Raw genomic sequence first — 21,403 nt, forward strand, 5'->3', positions numbered from 1 at the left:
GGCCTCTGATGGGTGAGAGGGTAGATTATTCCACAGGAAATTCTACTTTTGCACTGTTTCTATGAAACATGCCTTGAAACTGTTCATAAATCTAGATCTGTATCACTGGATTTTTTCAGACAGAAGACATATAGCTAATGTACACATTTACCTAGTACTTACTATGTGTCGGCCACTGATAAAATAGCTTGGACATGAGGCCATGTGGTTATGAGGAATTTCTACTACTGACAACTCCGCTCTTCTGAGGAGCGTGGGCCAGCCTTACTATTAACGAGTGCTCAGGTCTTGCGCGCCAGCACCCCTAACTTCATACAATGAGAGAAGATGAAGTGGCTTAGATTTTCACATAAACTTGGAAGCCTTCTTGATATAATTCTTTGAATTTTTAACTAGTAACTTAAACTTTGGAAAAAGTTTGGAGGAATTCATGCTCCAGTTAAGCAACTTGTCAGGGTGCATTATTCACCCTGGATCTTTATATAATGGAAGATTAGACACATATATAACATGGGAGGTGAGCAAGTATGTTATTGTGTACTTTCCCAAAGAAGGCCGCCCCCACACCAAAAACCTCCCAAGTACAAAGAAAGTAGGCAAAAACAATTCTGAAGAAGCTATGTTTACTCTGTCTGCCAATTTCTTCCTCTTGCTGGAACCATAATCCATTTATCCCAAAAGACTATGGTGTGCAGATTAAAGCTGAAAAAGATCAAGGTCAGTAGACTATGTATTTAGATGTATTTAGCAGCAGGTAGCAAATAACTGACAATATTACCAAGGGCTTACTACATGCCACGCCTTGTGGGAGCATGTAACCTGCATTAGCCCATCTAATCCGCAAAACAATTCTGTGACAGGAACACAGCTAGGCAGTGACAGAAGGGAACTCCATTTACTATTCTGCAATAAACCACAATGGAAAAGAAAATAAAAAGAATGTATACATGTATATAACTAAGTCATTTTGCTATACAGCAGAAATAAACACAACACTGCAAATTAACTGTACTTCAATAAAAAATTCGTAAAAAATCTCCATGACATTGCACAACATTGTGAATGTATTATATGCCATCTCTACACTGAAGAATGACTGCATTGTGAATTTTATGTTATGTGTATGTTTCAACAATAAAATAACACAAAAAACAAAGAAAAACTCCAAGCAGTCAGAGCTTGGTCCCTTTTGTACTGTGTCCACACATTAAAGACACTCAATAAATATTTGTTGAATAAAAGTAGAAAATATGGGTCCACTGATAGGATTTGTGCACCTTTTTTAAGTTTCTACCTCTGTCACTCTTAATAAAGGCAGTGAGAAGATAAACTAAATATCACTTAGAAGAAACATGTGTTGATGGTACTATTATTTATAACATCAGTCTGGTTCCTAATTTACATGTTAATTGAGAAAATCAAGGAAGAAATCCATCTGTCCCAAACTAAAAGCACAAGAAAAAGGCCTCATCTATTGTTTTAATAAGGAAGCAAGGGCGTGGATTGAAATCTAACTGATGGGTGAAATATAAGCAGGGTCTTCAACTGGTCCACCAAGGCAAATTAAGGCTGCCATGGCTGACCAGCTTAAAGTGATTTCTTCCACCAACAAGATCAGCAGATTTAGGAATTCTAGTTCATATCCATAGGCAGAGCACACAATGTCACACCAAAAAATGGGCTTGAAAACTCAGTAATACACTCCAGTATGTTTCTATTAATAGTTTTAGAATTTACTCACAACTTTGCTAGACTGAGAAAGATGGTGAATCCAGTGACTTTCATTTCCTGATGCCTCCTAAGGGAAGCCTTTGATGGTAGGCTTTAAGTATTCACAAACGCACAAATCATGGTTAAGACAGGTCAGTGTACCAGCTTACATGTACTGGACTAGCTGATATTAATTATGTATGCTAGCCAGATAATCAGTTTTCTGACCTTTTAAAACTCACCTGCTTGGTTCTTACCATCGGAGTTTCCTCCAGACTGAGGATTATTCTGGCTTGAAGATCCTATAGAAACAAAGAAATATCCTGTGGAGAATGGCCAGCAATATTGAACTAAGGGTACTGGCAATATGTTTCTTTCAGCCTCTGAGGGGTGGCAGGGTAGATTATTCCACAAGAGGTTCTACTTTTGCACTGCTTCTATGAAACATGCCTTGAAACTGTTCATAAATTTAGATCTGCATCACTGGATTTTTTAAGACAGAAAACATGTAGCTAATGTAACACTTACCAGGTACTTCCTATGTGCCGGCCACTGATAAAATAGTTTGGACATGAGGCCATGTGGTTATGAGGAACTTCTAGTACTGATAACTCTGCTCTCCTGAGGAGAGTGGACCAACCTTACTATTAACAAGTGCCCCAGGTCTTGCGCGCCAGCACACCTAACTTCATACAATGGAGAGAAGATGAAGTGGCTTAGGATTTTCACGTAAACTTGGAAACCTTCTTGATATAATTCTTTGAATTTTTAACTAGTACCTTAAAATGTGGAAAAAGTATGGAAGAATTCTATGCTCCAGTTAAGCAACTTTTCAGGGTGCATTATTCACCCTGGATCTTTATATAATGGAAGAAAAAACACATATATTACATGAGAGGCGAGCAAGTATGTTATTGTGTACTTTCCCAAAGAAGGCCGCCCCACACCAAAAACCTCCCAAGTACAAAGAAAGTAGGCAAAAACAATTCTGAAGAAGCTATGTTTACTCTGTCTGCCAATTTCTTCCTCTTGCTGGAACCATCATCCATTTATACCAAAAGATTATGGTATGAACATTAAAGCTGAAAAAGATCAAGGTCAGTAGATTATGTATTTAGATGTATTTAGCCTGGAAAATTCCACGGACAGAGGAGCCTGTGGGCTGTAGTCCATGGGGTCACTGAGAGTTGGACACAACTGAGCGACTTCACTTTCACTTTTCACCTTCATGCATTGGAGAAGGAAACGGCAACCCACTCCTGTGTTCTTGCCTGGAGAATCCCAGGGACGGGGGAGCCTGGTGAGCTGCCGTCTATGGGGTCGCACAGAGTCGGACACGACTAAGCGACTTAGCAGCAGCAGCAGCAGCAGCAGCAGCAGCAGGTAGCAAATAATTGACAATATTACCAAGGGCTTACTACATGCAACGCCTTGTGGGGAGCATGTAACCTGCATTAGCCCATCTAACCCCCAAAACAATTTTGCGACAGGAACGCAGTCAGGCAATGACAGAAGACCCACAGGAGACCCACAGGAGACCCACAGGGGACCACCCTGCTGTGTTTAGTTGCTCCGCTGTGTCTATCTCTTTGCGATCCCATGGACTGCAGCCCACCAGGCACCTCTGTTCATGGAGATGCTCCAGGCAAGAATACTGGAGTAAGTTGCCATGTCCTCCTCCATGAGATCTTCCCAATCAAGGGATGGAATCCAGGTCCCCTGCACTGCAGGAGGATTCCTTACCATCTGAGCCACCAGGGAAGCCCATGAATACTGGAGTGGGTAGCCGATCCCTCTCTCCAGGGGATCTTTCCCACCCAGGAATCGAACCAGAGTCTCCTGCCTTGCAGGCAGATTCTGGCCACCCAGCCAGTAAGATGCGGATTCTCAGATGTGGACCAGGCTGTTTGATTCCAAAGTGCATACATGAGAGTGCCAAATTGAAGTGCTGATTTTCTACGATAAACCTGCTTCTGCCCGCATGTTCCCAGTTGTTGCATTGCTGGTTGCTCAACATTAACACCAGGAAGTTATCTTTTGATTCTTCCTTCTTCCTCACTCCACCATCCAATCCATTAGCAATGATTTCAGTTCCACACCCCAAGTAGATCTAGACTCTACCCTCTTATCCCCATTACCCATGTCTTCATCTTTTGCCCAGATTACAAGATCCTCCTCTTTTTCTCTCCCTGCTGCTGTCACTTTTATGACAGATGTTTTCCATTTTCCTTTTTTGCTGGCTTGAGGAAGAAGGCAGAAACTGCCCTCCTTCTCTCTTTCCAGTTTTAAGACCTCTTCACGTTTTTCAAAAACACTTAGGAAGTAGCTACTGTGTGCAAGCACTGAAATGAATGTCTTGGACAATCTAAGTACAAGGAGGCGGGTGCTTTATGTGACAAAAAAAGACCAAGTATTACAACAGAATTCTTCACTAAATGGACTTAAGTTCATAAAGTGGCACAGATTCATTAGATTAATTTCATCTCCTAAGTGGCTACCCATTATGGTGACTTTTAAAGTCTGGAAATCACTTTACACATAGCTTATTAAAAAGCAGAGATATTATTTTGCCACAAGTCCATCTAGTCAAAGCTATGGTTTTTCCAGCAGTCATGTACAGATGTGAGACAGACCTTAAAGAAGGTTTCACACAAGAATTGATGCTTTTGAATGTGGTGACAGAGAAGATTCTTAAGGAGTCCCTTGGTCAGCAAGGAGATCAAACTAGTCAATCCTAAAGAACATCAACCTCAGTATTCACTGGAAAGACTGATGCTGAAGCTATAATACTTTGGCCACCTGATGCAAAGAGCTGACTTATTGGAAAAGACCCTGATGCTGGGAAAGACTGAGGGCAAAAGAAGCGGGCAACAGAGGATGAAGTGACTGGATGAATTAATCACTCATTATTCAGTGATCTGATTAAATGGACAAGAGTTTGATCAAACTCTGGGAGACATGAAGGCCAGGGAAGCTTGGCATGCTGCAGTCCATGGGGTCAAGAGTCAGACACGACTTAGTGACTAAACATCAAGAAATCACTTATATGTGGAATATAAAATATGGTACAAATGAACCTATCTATGAAGTAGAAACAGACTCACAGACATACAGAACAGACTTAGAGTTTCCAAGGGGGAGCCTGGCTCGGGGAGGGAAGGACTAGCAGCTGGGGGTTAGTAGATGCAAACTGTTACATTTAGAACTGAGAAACCACAGTGGTGCTCAGGGAACTCCATTTACTATTCTGGAATAAATCATAATGGAAAAGAAAATAAAAAGAATGTATACACGTATATAACTAAGTCATTTTGCTGTACAGCAGAAATGAACACAACATTGTAATTAACTGCACTTCAATAAAAAATTACTGAAAAATCTCCATGACATTGCACAACATTGTGAATGTATTTAATGTCACCTCTATACTGAAAAATGACTACATTGTGAATTTTATGTTATGTGTATGTTTCAACAATAAAATAACAAAAAAAAAAAAAACAAAGAAAAACTCCAAGAAGTCAGAGCTTGGTCCCTTTTGTACTATGTCCACACATTAAAGACGCTCAATAAATATTTGTTGAATAAAAGTAGAAAATATGGGTCCACTGATAAGATTTGTGCACCTTTTTAAAGTTTCTACCTCTGTCACTCTTAATAAAGGCAGTGAGAAGATAAACCAAATATCACTTAGAAGAAACATGCGTTGATGGTATTATTATATATAACATCAGTCTGGTTCCTAATTTACATGTTAATTGAGAAAATCAAGGAAGAAATCCATCTGTCCCAAACTAAAAGCACAAGAAAAAGGCCTCATCTATTGTTTTAATAAGGAAGCAAGGGCATGGATAGAAATTTAACTCTTGGGTGAAATATAAGCAGGGTCTCCTTAGAGTCCACCAAGGCAAATTAAGGCTGCCATGGCTGGCCAGCTTAAAGTGATTTCTTCCACCAACAAGATCAGCAGATTTAGGAATTCTAGTTCATATCCATAGGCAGAGCACACAATGTCACACCAAAAAATGGGCTTGATAACTCAGTAATACACTCCAGTATGTTTCTATTAATAGTTTTAGAATTTACTCACAACTTTGCTAGACTGAGAAAGATGGTGAATCCAGTGACTTTCATTTCCTGATACCTCCTAAGGGAAGCCTTTGATGGTAGGCTTTAAGTATTCACAAATGCACAAATCATGGTTAAGACAGCCTGTGTACAGGCTTATATGTACTGAACTAGCTGATATTACTTTATGTATGCTAGGCAGATAATCCATTTTCTGACCTTTTAAAACTCACCTGCCTGATTCTTACCATTCGAGTCACCTCCAGACTGAGAATTATTCTGGCTTGAAGATCCTATAAAAACAAAGGAATATCCTGTGAAGAACAGCCATCAATATTGAACTAAGGGTTCAGCTCAGTTCAGTTCAGTCGCTCAGTCGTGTCTGACTCTTTGTGATCCCATGAATCGCAGAGTGCCAGGCCTCCCTGTCCATCACCAACTCCTGGAGTTCACTCAGACTCATGTCCATCGAGTCAGTGATGCCATCCAGCCATCTCATCCTCTGTTGTTCCCTTCTCCTCCTGCCCTCAATCCCTCCCAGCATCAGTCTTTTCCAATGAGTCAACTCTTCGCATGAGGTGGCCAAAGTACTGGAGTTTCAGCTTTAGCATCATTCCTTCCAAAGAAATCCCAGGGCTGATCTCCTTCAGAATGGACTGGTTGGATCTCCTTGCAGTCCAAGGGACTCTCAAGAGTCTTCTCCAACACCACAGTTCAAAAGCATCAATTCTTCGGCGCTCAGCCTTCTTCACAGTCCAACTCTCACATCCATACATGACTACTGGAAAAACCATAGCCTTGACTAGATGGACCTTAGTTGGCAAAGTAATGTCTCTGCTTTTGGCAATATATTTCTTTTGGCCTCTGAGGGGTGGCAGGGTAGATTATTCCACAAGAGGTTCTACTTTTGCACTGCTTCTATGAAACATGCCTTGAAACTGTTCATAAATCTAGATCTGCATCACTGGATTTTTTAAGACAGAAAACATGTAGCTAATGTATCACTTACCAGGTACTCACTATGTGCCAGCCACTGATAAAATAGTTTGGACATGAGGCCATGTGGTTATGAGGAATTTCTACTACAGACAACTCCACTTTTCTGAGGAGAGTGGACCACCCTTACTATTAACGAGTGCCCCAGGTCTTGTGCACCAGCATACCTAACTTCATACAATGGAGAGAAGATGAAGTGGCTTAGGGTTTTCACGTAAAATTGGAAGTTTCTTGATATAATTCGTTGAATTTTTAACTAGTACCTTAAAATGTGGAAAAAGTATGGAAGAATTCTATGCTCCAGTTAAGCAGCTTTTCAGGGTGCATTATTCACCCTGGTCTTTATATAATGGAAGAAAAAACACATATATTACATGGGAGGCAAGCAAGTATGTTACTGTGTACTTTCCCAAAGAAGGCTGCCCCCACACCAAAAACCTCCCAAGTACAAAGAACGTGGGCAAAAACAATTCTGAAGAAGCTATGTTTACTCTGTCTGCTTATTTCTTCCTCTTGCTGGAACCATCATCCATTTATCCCAAAAGACTATGGTGTGCAGATTAAAGCTGGAAAAGATCAAGGTCAGCAGACTATGTATTTAGATGTATTTAGCAGCAGGTATCAAATAACTGACAATATTACCAAGGGCTTACTACTAGCCACGCCTTGTGGGGAGCATGTAACCTGCATTAGCCCATCTAACCCCGAAAAGAATTCTGCAACAGGAACACAGCTAGGCAGTGACAGAACACCACAGGAAGACCCACAGGAGACCCACAGGGGACCACCCAGCTGTGTTTCGTTGCTCTGCTGTGTCTGACTCTTTTTGATCCCGGGGACTGTAGCCCACGAGGCACATCTGTCCATGGAGATACTCCAGGCAAGAATACTGGAGTGAGTTGCCATGTCCTCCTCCGGGGGATCTTCCCAACCCAGCTATCGAATCTGGTCTCCTGCACTGCAGTGGATTCTTTACCATCTGAGCCACCAGGGAAGCCCATGAATACTGGAGCGGGTAGCCGATCCCTTTCTCCAGGGGATCTTTCCCACCCAGGAATCGAACCACGGTCTCCTGCCTTGCAGGCAGATTCTGGACACCCAGCCAGTAATTGGCGGATTCTCAGATGTGGACCAGGCTGTTTGATTCCAAAGCGCATACATGAGAGTGCCAAATCAAAGTCCTGGTTTTCTACAATAAAGCTGCTTCTGCTCGCATGTTCCCAGATGTTGCATTGCTGATTGCTCGACCCTAACACCAGGAAGTTATCTTTTGATACTTCCTTCTTCCTCACTCCACCATCCAATCCATTAGCAATGATTTCAGTTCCACACCCCAAGTAGATCTAGACTCTAACCATTTATCCCCGTTACCCCATGTCTTCATCGTTTGCCCAGATTACAAGAGCCTCCTGTTTTTCTCTCACTGTTGTCCCTCTTAACACGGACGTTTTCCATTTTTCTTTTCTCTGGATTGAGGAAGAAGGCAGGAACTGCCCTCTTTCTGAGCTCTTTCTAGCTTTAAGACCTCTTCACCTTTTTCAAAAAATACTTAGGAAGTACCTACTGTGTGCTAGCACTGAAATAAGAATGTCTTGGACGATCTAAGTAAAAGGAGGTGGGTGCCTCACGTGACAAAAACAGACCAAGTATTACAGCACAATACTTCACTAAATGGACTTAGTTAAGTTCATAAAGTGGCTCAGATTCATTAGATTAATATCATCTCCTAAGTGGCTACCCATTATGGTGGCTTTTGAAGTCTGGAAATCACTGTATACATAGCTTATTAAAAAGCAGAGATATTATTTTGCCATCAAAGGTCCATCTAGTCAAAGCTATGGTTTTTACAGTAGTCAGGTCAGATGTGAGTCAGACCATAAAGAAAGCTCAACAAAAAGAACTGATGCTCTTGAATGTGGTAACGGAGAAGATTCTTAAGAGTCCCTTGGACAGCAAGGAGATGAAACCAGTCAATCCTAAAGAACATCAACCTCAATATTCATTGGAAACACTGATGCTGAAGTTACAATACTTTGGCCACCTGATGCAAAGAGCTGACTCATTGGAAAAGACCCTAATGCTGGGAAAGACTGAGGGCAAAAGAAGAAAGGGGCAACAGAGGATGAAGTGATTTGATGGATTAATCAATGATTAATCAATGATCTATTAAATGGACTAGAGTTTGAGCAAACTCTGGGAGACACGAAGGACAGGGAAGGTTGGCATGCTGCAGTCCATGGGGTCATAGACACAGACACGACTTAGTGACTAAACATCAAGAAATCACTTATATGTGGAATCTAAAATATGGAGCAAATGAACCTATCTATGAAGTAGAAACACACTCACAGACATACAGAACAGACATAGGGTTTCCAAGGGGGAGCCTGGGTCAGGGAGGGAGGAACTAGCAGCCAGGGGTTAGTAGATGCAAACTGTTATATTTAGAACTGAGAAGCCACAGCGGTGCTCAGGGAACTCCATTTACTATTCTGCAATAAACTACAATGGAAAAGAAAATAAAAAAAGAATGTATACATGTATATAACTAAGTCATTTTGCTGTACAGCAAAAATAAACACAACACTGCAAATTAACTGCACTTCAAAAAAAAAAAATTACTAAAAAATCTCCATGACATTGCACAACATTGTGAATGTATTACAGTCACCTCTATACTGAAAAATGACTACATTGTGAATTTTATGTTATGTGTATATTTCAACAATAAAATAACACACAAAAAAAGAAAAACTCCAAGAAGTCAGAGCTTTGTCCATTTTGTACTGTGTCTACACATTAAAGACACTCAATAAATATTTGTTGAATAAAAGTAGAAAATATGGGTCCACTGATAGGATTTATGTACCTTTTTAGAGTTACTACCTCTGCTGCTCTTAATAAAGGCAGTGAGAAGATAAGCTAAGTATTACTTAGAAGAAACATGCGTTGATGGTACTATTATTTATAACATTAGTCTGGTTCCTATCTTTACATGTTAATTGAGAAAATTAATGAGGAAATCCATCTGTCCCAAACTAAAAACACAAGAAAAAAGCCTCATCTACAGTTTCATTAAGGAAACAAGGACATGGATAGAAATTTAACTCTTGGGCGAAATATAAGCAAGATCTCCTTAAAAGTCCATCAAGGAAAAATAAGGCTGCCATGGCTGACCAGCTTAAAGTGATTTCTTCCTCCAGCAAGATCAGCAGATTTAGGAATTCTAGTTCATATCCATAGGCAGAGTACACAATGTCACACCAAAAAATGGGCTTGAAAACACAGTAATAAATAACAGTATGTTTTTATTAATAGTTTTAGAATTTACTCACAACTTTGCTAGACTGAGAAAGATGGTGAATCCAGTGAACTATCATTCCTGATGCCTCCTAAGGGAAGCGTTTGATGGTAGGCTTTAAGTATTCACAAATGCACAAATCATGGTTAAGACAGGCTTGTGTACAGGCTTACATGTACTGGACTAGCTGATATTACTGTATGTTAGGCAGATAATTGGTTTTCTGAAATTTTTAAACTCACCTCCTTGGTTATCATTGGAGTTTCCTGCAGACTGACGATTATTCTGGTTTGAGGTTCCTATAAAAACAAAGAAATATCCTGTGAAGAACAGCCATCAATATTTAACTGACAATATGCATCTTTTTTTTTTCTTTTGGCCTCTAGGGGGTGAGAGGGTAGATTATTCCACAGGAAGTTCTACTTTTGCACTGCTTCTATGAAACATGCCTTGAAACTGTTCATAAATCTAGATCTGCATCACTGGATTTTTCCAGACAGAAGACATATAGCTAATGTAACACTTACCAGGTACTTACTATGTGCCAGCCACTAATCAAATAGTTTGGACACGAGGCCTTGCGTTTATGAGGAATTTCTACAGACAACTCCGCTCTTCTGAGGAGAGTGGACCACCCTTACTATTAATGTGTGGCCAGGTCTTGTGCACTAGCACGCCTAACTTCACACAATGGAGAGAAGATGAAGTGGCTTAGGGTTTTCACATAAACTTGGAAGCCTTCTTGATATAACTTGTTGAATTTTTAACTAGTATCTTAAAATTTGGAAAAAGTATGGAGGAATTCTTTGCTCTAGTTAAGCAACTTTTCAGGGTGCATTACTCACCTTGGATCTTTATATAATGGAAGAAAAAACACATATATTACATGGGAGGTGAGAAGTGTGTTATTGTGTACTTTCCCAAAGAAGGCCTTCCCCACACCAAAAACCTCCCAAGTACGAAGAAAGTAAGCAAGAACAATTCTGATGGTACTATTTTTACTCTGTGTGCAAATTTCTTTCTCTTCCTAGAACCATAATGCATTTATCCCAAAAGATTATGGTGTGAACATTAAACGTGAAAACTCAAGGTCAGCGGACTATGTATTTAGAGGTATTGAGCAGCAGGTAGGAAATAATTGACAATATTATGAAGGGCTTACTACATGCCACACCTTGTGGGGAGCATGTAACCTGCATTAGCCCATGTAACCCTCAAAACAAATCTGCGACAGGAATACAACTAAGCCGTGACAGAAGACCCACAGGAAGACCCACAAGAGGCCACCCAGCTGTGTTTAGTTGCTCCGCTGTGTCTGACTCTGTGATCCCGCGGACTGTGGCCCACCAGGCGCCTCTGTCCATGGAGATGCTCCAGGCAAGAATACTGGAGTGAGTTGCCATGTCCTCCTCTGCCAGGGTCCTGCCCTGGTGGATCCAGGGTAATTCAAAGGGGAGAGGAGTAGGCGAGGAAAAATTTACTTATTTAGAAATATAAAAGAGAGATTAGGAAAGAAAAGTATAGTGGGAAATTTAGTGGAGAAAAGAGGCTGAATAACTTGGTTTACGTGGAAAACTAATAAAGTTCCAAGACAAGGAACTTGCACCATCTACGTTAGGCCACCGGCACCCACTTGAATAGCGGAGGGTGCCTGGCCTTAGGCTCCCTCTCGCGTGGGTCTTAGAAGCCAGGGCAAGTAAGTAGACTCGGAGAGCCTCCATGTCCCAGATGGGAATTCAGCCTGAAAAGAAGAGGGAGGGAGAGGGAGAAAGAGAGAGAGATTTGACACGGGGGGAGCCAGATTTCCAAGAAACCAGTTTGAGAAGCTGGTCTGAGAAACTGGTCCATCCTTTATTGTTCGTAAAGGCTTTTTATACCTTTTTTTGTACATAGAGATCAATGGATAATATAAAATTATGCAGTGTCAACAGCCCTGACTCTTATCAAGACCAGGCTTTCTCTCTGCATACCTAGTTGTATACACAAGTCTTAGGTGATTTACATCATCTTCGGGCCAGAAGGCCAATTAGCATTTTACAGCCCTTTTCTGATAAGGGTAATAGTGTTGTTCTTCCCAAAGTCTGGTGCCACTCTCAGAAAGCACTAAATAAAGTTACATTCTTACATAGCAAGGACACAACAATTTATAACAAGGAAAAGGAGTACAGTGATTTATAACAAAGAGAAAAGTAATTAACTCAAAAGTCTAGTATTGATAACATCAAAACTACTATATTCCTATTTCTGCATCCCGTTTACATTGATTAATATCCTCCCAGGTGCCTAAAAGATAAAGGATATGGAGGCCTGGCAGCAAACATTAACTCAACAAACTCTTCACCAAACTAATTCTTAAGTCTAAAGGCTCTATATCTTTAAGATGTTTTAAGCTTCGTGCCTCTCGCGGTTGCGGGGCTGTAAACAATTAACAAGTTGTAAAAGTCCCGGCCGACAGGTCAGGTAAGTTAGAAAGCCATCAAAGGGGTTTTAAGCTGAGACATTCTTTTTATATGCAGGAGACTGTTAACTGGAGCTCTGAATGAACTCTTTCGGGTATAACCCCTGTTATGTCAGAAGAGTATAGTATAGCAGACAGTAAACAGACAGATTTTGGTTTCGGGGTAGATGCTCAGGCAGAGGACCCCTTGAGACCTAACTCGCCTTGCCCATCAGGTCTCTCCATATGACCTTGTCATGGGTGGCATCTCCCGTGCTGGCTCCTGGCACTCCTCCAGGGGATCTTCCCAACCCAGGGATGGAATCCAGGTCTCCTGCACTGCTGGCGGACACTTTACCATCTGAGCCACCAGGGAAGCCCATGAATACTGGAGTGGGTAGCCGATCCCTTTCTCCAGGGGATCTTTCCCATCCAGGAATCGAACCAGGGTCTCCTGCCTTGCAGGCAGATTCTGTCCACCCAGCCAGTAAGCGGCAGATTCTCAGATGTGGACCAGGCTGTTTGATTCCAAAGCATGTACATGCGAGTGCCAAATCAAAGGGTTGATTTTCTACGATAAACTTGCTTCTGCCCGTACGTTCCCAGTTGTTGCATTGCTGATTGCTCAACCCTAACACCAGGAAGTTATCTTTTGATTCTTCCTTCTTCCTCACTCCACCATCCAATCCATTAGCAATGATTTCAGTTCCATACCCCAAGTAGATCTAGACTCCATCCTCTTATCCCCATTACCCCATGTCTTCATCTTTTGCCCAGATTACAAGAGCCTCCTGTTTTTCTCTCCCTGCTGTTGTCACTCTTATGATTGATGTTTTCCTTTTTTCTGGCCTGAGGAAGAAGGCAGAAACTGCCGTCCTCTAAGGTCTTTCTAGTTTTAAGACCTCTTCACCCTTTTTCAAAACTACTTAGAAGTACCTACTGTGTGAAAGCACTGAAATAAAGAATGTCTTGGATGATCTAAGTTCAGGAGGCGGGTGCTTTACCTGACCAAAAATGCCAAGTATTATAGCAGAATGCTTCACTAAATGGACTTAAGTTCACGAAGTGGCACAGATTCATTAAAGATTAATTTCATCTCCTAATTTCTACCCATTATGGTGGCTGGTGGCTTTTGTAGTCTGTAATCACTTTGCTGCTGCTGCTGCTGCTAAGGCCCTTTAGTCGTATCCGACTTATGCGATCCCATAGACGGCCGCCCACCAGGCTCCCCCATCCCTGGGATTCTCCAGGCGAGAATACTGGACTGGGTTGCCATGTCCTTCTCCAAAGGATGAAAGTGAAAAATGAAAGTGAAGTCACTCAGTCATGCCCGACTCTTAGTGACCCCACGGACTACAGCCTACCAGGCTCCTCCATCCATGGGATTTTCCAGACAAGAGTAATGGAGTGGGGTGCCATTGCCTTCTCCAGTAATCACTTTATACTTAGCTTATTAAAAAGGTCCAACAAAGGTCTGTCTAGTCAAAGCTATGGTTTTGCAGTAGTCATGTACAGATGTGAGTCAGACCATAAAGAGGGCTCAAAACAAAATAACTGACGCTTTTCAATGTGGTGCCGGAGAAGATTCGTAAGAGTCTCCTGGACTGCAAGGAAATCATACCAGTCAACCCTAAAAAAAAATCAACCCTCAATATTCATTGGAAGACTGATGCTGAAGCCACAATACTTTGGTCACCTGATGCAAAGCGGTGACTCAATGGAAAAGACCCTGATGCTGGGAAAGATTGAAGGCAAAAGCAGAGGGGGCAACAGAGGATGAGGTGACTGGATGGATTAATCACTGATTAATCAGTGATCTGATTAAATGGACGTGAGTTTGAATAAAGTCCAGGAGACATGAAGGACATGGAAGCCTGGCATGCTGCAATCCATGGGGTCACAGAGTCAGACACAACTTAGTGATTAAACAATGACAAATCCCTTATATGTGGGATCAAAAAATGGAGCTAATGAACCTATCTTTGAAGTAGAAACAGACTCACAGACATACAGAACAGACTTTGGGTGTCCAAGGGGGAAAGGGGTCGGGGAGGGGGGGACTAGGAGTTTGGGGTTAGTCCATGCAAACTGTAACATATAGAACTGAAAGACCACAACAGTACACAGGGAACTCCATTTGCTATTCTAGAATAAATCATAATGGAAAAGAAAATTAAAAAGAATGTATACAGGCACATAAGTAAGTCATTTTGCTGTACAGCAGAAATGAACACAACACTGTAAATTAACTGCACTTCAATAAAAAGTTACTGAAAAATCTCCATGACACTGCACAACATTGTGAATGTATTTATGTAATGCCACCTCTACACTGAAAAATGACTATATTGTGAATTTTATGTTATGTGTATGTTTCAACAATAAAATAACAAAAAAAAACCAAAGAAAAACTCCAAGAAGTCAGAGCTTTGTCCTTTTTGTACTGTGTCCACGCATTAAAGACACTCAATAAATATTTGTTGAATAAAAGTAGAAAATATGGGTCCACTGATAGGATCTGTGCACCTTTTTTAAGTTTCTACCTCTGTCACTCTTAATAAAGTGAGAAGATAAACTAAATATCACTTAGAAGAAACATGCATTGATGGTACTATTATTTATAACATCAGTCTGATTCCTAATTTACATGTTAATTGAGAAAATCAAGGAAGAAATCCATCTCTCCCAAACTACAAGCACAAGAAAAAAGCCTCATCTATTGTTTCAATAAGGAAGCAAGGCCATGGATAGAAATTTAACTCTTGGGTGAAACATAAGCAGGGTCTCCTTAGAGTCCATCAAGGCAAATTAAGGCTGCCATGGCTGACCAGCTTAAAGTGATTTCTTCCACCAGCAAGATCAGCAGATTTATGAATTCTAGTTCATATCCATAGGCAGAGTGCACAATGTCACACCAAAAAATGGGCTTGAAAACACAGTAATAAGTACCAGTATGCTTTTATTAATAGTTTCAGAATTTACTCACAACTTTGCTAGACTGAGAAAGATGGTGAATCCAGTGAACTATCATTTCCTGATGCCTACGAAGAGAAGGCATCACAAATGCACAAATCATGGTTAAGACAGGCCTGTGTACAGGTTTACATGTACTGGACTAGCTGATATTACTTATGTATGCTAGGCAGAAATCCGTTTTCTGACCTTTTAAAACTCACCTACTTGGTTGTTACCATTGGAGTTACCTCCAGACGTAGGATTATTCTGGCTTGAAGATCCTATAAAAACAAAGAAATATCCTGTGAAGAACGACCATCAGTATTGAACTAAGGGTACTGGCAATATGATTCTTTCGGCCTCTGAGGGGTAGCAGGGTAGATTATTCCACAGGAAGTTCTACTTTTGCACTGCTTCTATGAAACATGCCTTGAAACTGTTCATAAATCTAGATCTGCATCACTGGATTTTTTAAGACAGAAAACATGTAGCTAATGTAACATTTACCAGGTACTTACTATGTGCTGGCCACTGATACAATAGTTTGGACATGAGGCCATGTGGTTATGAGGAATTTCTAGCACTGACAACTCTACTCTTCTGAGGAGAGTGGACCACTCTTACTATTAACGAGTGCCCCAGGTCTTGTGCACTAGCACGCCTAACTTCATACAATGAGAGAAGATGAAGTGGCTTAGAGTTTTCACATAAACTTGGAAGCCTTCTTGATATAATTTGTTGAATTTTTAACTAGTACCTTAAAATGTGGAAAAAGTATGGAAGAATTCTATGCTCCAGTTAAGCAACTTTTCAGGGTGCATTATTCACCCTGGATATTTGATATAATGGAAGATTAAACACATATATTACATGGGAGGTGAGCAAGTATGTTAATGTATACTTTCCCAAAGAAGGCCCTCCCCACCCCAAAAACCTCCCAAGTACAAAGAAAGTAGGCAGAAACAATTCTGAAGAAGCTATGTTTACTCTGTCTGCCAATTTCTTCCTCTTGCTGGAACCATAATCCATTTATACCAAAAGACTATGGTGGGAAGATTAAACCTGAAAAAGATCAAGGTCAGTAGACCATGTATTTAGATGTATTTAGCAGCAGGTAGCAAAAATTGCGGAGAAGGGAATGGCACCCCACTCCAGTACTCTTGCCTGGAAAATCCCATGGATGGAGGAGCCAGATAGCCTGCAGTCCACGGGGTCGCTAAGAGTCGGACACGACTGAGGGACTTCACGTTCACGCACTGGAGAAGGAAATGGCAACCCACTCCAGTGTTCTTGCCTGGAGAATTCTTGGGATGGGGGAGCCTGGTGGGCTTCCATCTATGGGGTCGCACAGAGTTGGACATGACTGAAGCGACTTAGCAGCAGCAGCAAATAATTGACAATATTACCAAGGGCATACTACATGCCATGCCTTGTGGGGAGCATGTAACCTGCCTTAGCCCATCTAACCCCCAAACAATTCTGCGACAGGAACACACCTAGGCAGTGACAGAACACCACAGAAGACCCACAGGAGACCCACAGGGAACCACCCAGCTGTGTTTAGTTGCTCCGCTGTGTCTGACTCTCTCTGATCCCGTGGACTGTAGCCGATGAGGCACCTCTGTCCATGGAGATGCTCCAGGCAAGAATACTGGAGTTAGTTGCCATGTCTTCCTCTAAGCGATCTTCCCAACCCAGGGATGGAACAAGTCTCCTGCACTGCAGGCGGATTCTTTACTGTCCGAGCCACCAGGGAAGCCCATGAATACTGGAGTGGGTAGCTGATCCCTTTCTCCAGGGGATCTTTCCCACCCAGGAATCGAACCAGGGTTTCCTTCCTTGCAGGCAGATTCTGTCCACCCAGCCAGTAAGCAGCGGATTCTCAGATGTGGACCAGGCTGTTTGATTCCAAAGTGCATACATGAGAGTGCCAAATCGAAGTGCTGATTTTCTACAATAAAGCTGCTTCTGCTCTCATGTTCCCAGATGTTGCATTGCTGATTGCTCTACCCTAACACCAGGAAGTTATCTTTTGATTCTTCCTTCTTCCTCACTCCACCATCCAATCCATTAGCAATGATTTCAGTTCCACACCCCAAGTAGATCTAGACTCTACCCTCTTATCCCCATTACCCCATGTTTTCATCGTTTGCCCAGATTACAAGAGCCTCCTGTTTTTCTCTCCCTGCTGTTGTCACTCTTATGACAGATGTTTTCCATTTTTCTTTCCTCTGGATTGAGGAAGAAGGCAGAAACTGCCCTCTTTCTAAGCTCTTTCTGGCTTTAAGACCTCTTCATCTTTTTCAAAAAATACTTAGGAAGTACCTACTGTGTGCCAGCACTGAAATAAAGAATGTCTTGGACGATCTAAGTAAAAGGAGGTCGGTGCTTCACGTGACAAAAATAGACCAAGTATTAGCGCACAATACTTCACTAAATGGACTTAATTAAGTTCATAATGTAGCTCAGATTCATTAGATTAATTTCATCTCCTAAGTGGCTACCCATTATGGTGGCTTTTGAAGTCTGGAAATCACTTTATACATCGCTTATTAAAAAGCAGAGATATTATTTTGCCATCAAAGGTCCATCTGGTCAAAGCTATTGTTTTTACAGTAGTCAGCTCAGATGTGAGTCAGACCATAAAGAAAGCTCAACAAAAAGAACTGATGCTCTTGAATGTGGTAACGGAGAAGATTCTTAAGAGTCCCTTGGACAGCAAGGAGATGAAACCAGTCAATCCTAAAGAACATCATCCTCAATATTCATTGGAAAGACTGATGCTGAAGTTACAATACTTTGGCCACCTGATGCAAAGAGCTGACTCATTGGAAAAGACCCTGATGCTGGGAAAGATTGAGGGCAAAAGAAGAAAGGGGCAACAGAGGATGAAGTGATTGGACGGATTAATCAATGATTAATCAATGACCTGATTAAATGGACAAGAGTTTGAGCAAACTCTGGGAGACATGAAGGACCGGGAAGCTTGGCATACTGCAGTCCAAGTCCATGGGGTCACAGACACAGACACGACTTAGTGACTAAACAACAACAAATCACTTACATGTGGAATCTAAAATATGGAGCAAATGAACCTGTCTATGAAGTAGAAACACACTCACAGACATCAAGAACAGACTTAGGGTTTCAAAGGCGGAGCCTGGGTCGAGGAGGGAGGAACTAGGAGTCTGGGGTTAGTAGATGCAAACTGTTATATTTAGAACTGAGAAACCACAGCGGTGCTCAGGGAACTCCATTTACTATTCTGAAATAAACCACAATGGAAAGAAAATAAAAAAGAATGTATATATGTATATAACTAAATCATTTTGCTGTATAGCAAAAAATGAACACAACAATGTAAAATAACTGTAGTTCAAAAAAATTAATAACAAATGTCCATGACAATCAATAAATATTTGTTGAATAAAAGTAGAAAATATGGGTCCACTGATAGGATTTGTATACCTTTTTAAGTTTCCACCTCTGTCACTCTTAATAAAGGTAGTGAGAAGATAAACTAAGTATCACTTAGAAGAAACATGTGTGGATGGTACTATTATTTATAACATCAGTCAGGTTCCTATCTATCCATGTTAATTCCGAAAATCAAGGAGGAAATCCATCTCTCCCAAACTAATATCATAACAAAAAAACCTCATGTACTGTTTCAATAAGGAAGCAAGGGTGTGGATTGAAATCTAACTGATGGGTGAAATATAAGAAGGGTCTTCAACTAGTCCACCAAGGCAAATTAAGGCTGCCATGGCTGACCAGCTTAAAGTGATTTCTTCCACCAGCAAGATCAGCAGATTTAGGAATTCTAGTTCATATCCACAGGCAGAGCACACAATGTCACACTGAAAAATGGGCTTGAAAACACAGTAATTCATTTCAGTATGTTTTTATTAATAGTTTTAGAATTTACTCACAACTTTGCTAGACTGAGAAAGGTGGTGAATCCAGTGAACTATCATTTCCTGATGCCTACTAAGGGAAGCCTTTGATGGTAGGCTTTAAGTATTTATAAACGCACAAATCATGGTTAAGACAGGCCTGTGTACAGGTTTACCTATACTGGACTAGCTGATATTACTTATGTATGCTAGCCAGATAATCCGTTTTCTGACCTTTTAAAACTCACCTGCTTGGTTGTTACCATTGGAGTTACCTCCAGACTGAGGATTATTCTGGCTTGAAGATCCTATAAAAACAAAGAAATATCCTGTGAAGAATGGCCAGTAATATTGAACTAAGGGTACTGGCAATATGTTTCTTTCGGCCTCTGAGGGGTGGCAGGGTAGATTATTCCACAGGAAGTTCTACTTTTGCACTGCTTCTATGAAACATGCCTTGAAACTATTCATAAATCTAGACCTGCATCACTGGATTTTTTAAGACAGAAAACATGTAGCTAATGTAACACTTACCAGGTACTTGCTATGTGCCAGCCACTGATAAAATAGTTTGGACTGGAGGCCATGTGGTTATGAGGAATTTCTAGTACTGACAACTCTGCTCTTCTGAGGAGAGTGGACCAGCCTTACTATTAACGAGTGCCCCAGGTCTTCTGCACCAGCACGCCTAACTTCATACAATGAGAGAAGACGTAGTGGCTTAGGGTTTTCACGTAAACTTGGCAGCCTTCTTGATATAATTTTTTGAATTTTTAACTAGTACCTTAAAATTTGGAAAAAATATGGAAGCATTCTATGCTCCAGTTAAGCAACTTTTCAGGGTGCATTATTCACCTTGGATCTTTATATAATGGAAGAAAAAACACATATATTACATGGGAGGCAAGCAAGTACGTTATTGTGTACTTTCCCAAAGAATGCCTGTGCCAACCCAAAAAACTCCGAAGTTCAAAAAATAAGCAATAACAATTCTGATGGAGCTATGTTTACTCTCTGCCAATTTCTTCCTCTTGCTGGAACCATAATCCATTTATACCAAAAGACTATGGTGTGAAGATTAAACCTGAAAAAGATCAAGGTTAGTAGACTATATATTTAGATGTATTTAGCAACAGGTAGCAAATAACTGCCAAGACTATGAAGGGCTTACTACATGCCACGCCTTGCGGGGAGAGGTAACCTGCATTAGCCCATCTAACCCCCAAACAATTCTGGGACAGGAACACAGCTAGGCAGTAACAGAACAGCACAGGAAGACCCACAGGAGACCCACAGGAGACCACCCAGCTGTGTTTAGTTGCTCCGCTGTGTCTGACTTTGTGATCCTGTGGACTGCTGCCCACCAGGCACCTCTGTCCATGGAGATGCTCCAGGCAAGAATACTGGAGTGAGTTGCCGTGTCCTCCTCCAGGGGATCTTCCCAACCAAGGGATGGAATCCAGGTCTCCTGCACTGCAGGCGGATTCTTTACCGTCTGAGCCACCACGGAAGCCCATGAATATTAGAGTGGGTAGCTGATCCCTTTCTCCAGGGGATCTTTCCCACCCAGGAATCGAACCAGGGTTTCCTTCCTTGCAGGGAGATTCTGACCACCCTGCCAGTAAGCGGCAAATTCTCAGATGTGGACCAGGCTGTTTGATTCCAAAGCGCATACATGAGAGTGTCAAATCAAAGTGCTGATTTTCTACAACAAAGCTGCTTCTGCCCGCATGTTCCCAGTTGCTGCATTGCTGATTGCTCAACTTTAACACCAGGAAGTTATCTTTTGGGTCTTCCTCACTCCACCATCCAATCCATTAATAACGATTTCAGTTCCACGCCCCCAAGTAGATCTAGACTCTACCCACTTACCCCCATTACCCCATGTCTTCATCTTTTGCCCAGATTACAAGAGCCTCCTGTTTTCCTCTCCCTGCTGTTGTCACTCTTATGACGGATGCTTTCCTTTTCTCTTTTTTTTGGCCTGAGGAAGAATGCAGAAACTGTCTTCTTTTTAAGCTCTGTCTAGTTTTAATACCT

General features: G+C 41.4%; 1 protein-coding gene across 1 annotated transcript in view; it reads right to left on the reverse strand.

Moving 5' to 3' along the window:
• The window catches only part of TMEM123 (transmembrane protein 123), an 85,328-nt gene that overhangs the window by 49,050 nt on the left and 14,875 nt on the right, over positions 1–21,403 (reverse strand). The window contains exons 4-8 of the mRNA XM_018058932.1: positions 19,612–19,671; positions 15,689–15,748; positions 10,318–10,374; positions 6,012–6,071; positions 1,953–2,012 (exon numbers count right to left, since the gene is read on the reverse strand). Of these exons, the coding sequence (XP_017914421.1) occupies positions 1,953–2,012; positions 6,012–6,071; positions 10,318–10,374; positions 15,689–15,748; positions 19,612–19,671 (297 nt within the window). The remainder of the gene's footprint in view (positions 1–1,952; positions 2,013–6,011; positions 6,072–10,317; positions 10,375–15,688; positions 15,749–19,611; positions 19,672–21,403) is intronic.

Source organism: Capra hircus, chromosome 15 (assembly GCF_001704415.2).
Source record: "Capra hircus breed San Clemente chromosome 15, ASM170441v1, whole genome shotgun sequence".
In the NCBI taxonomy this organism is placed as follows: Eukaryota; Metazoa; Chordata; class Mammalia; order Artiodactyla; family Bovidae; genus Capra; species Capra hircus.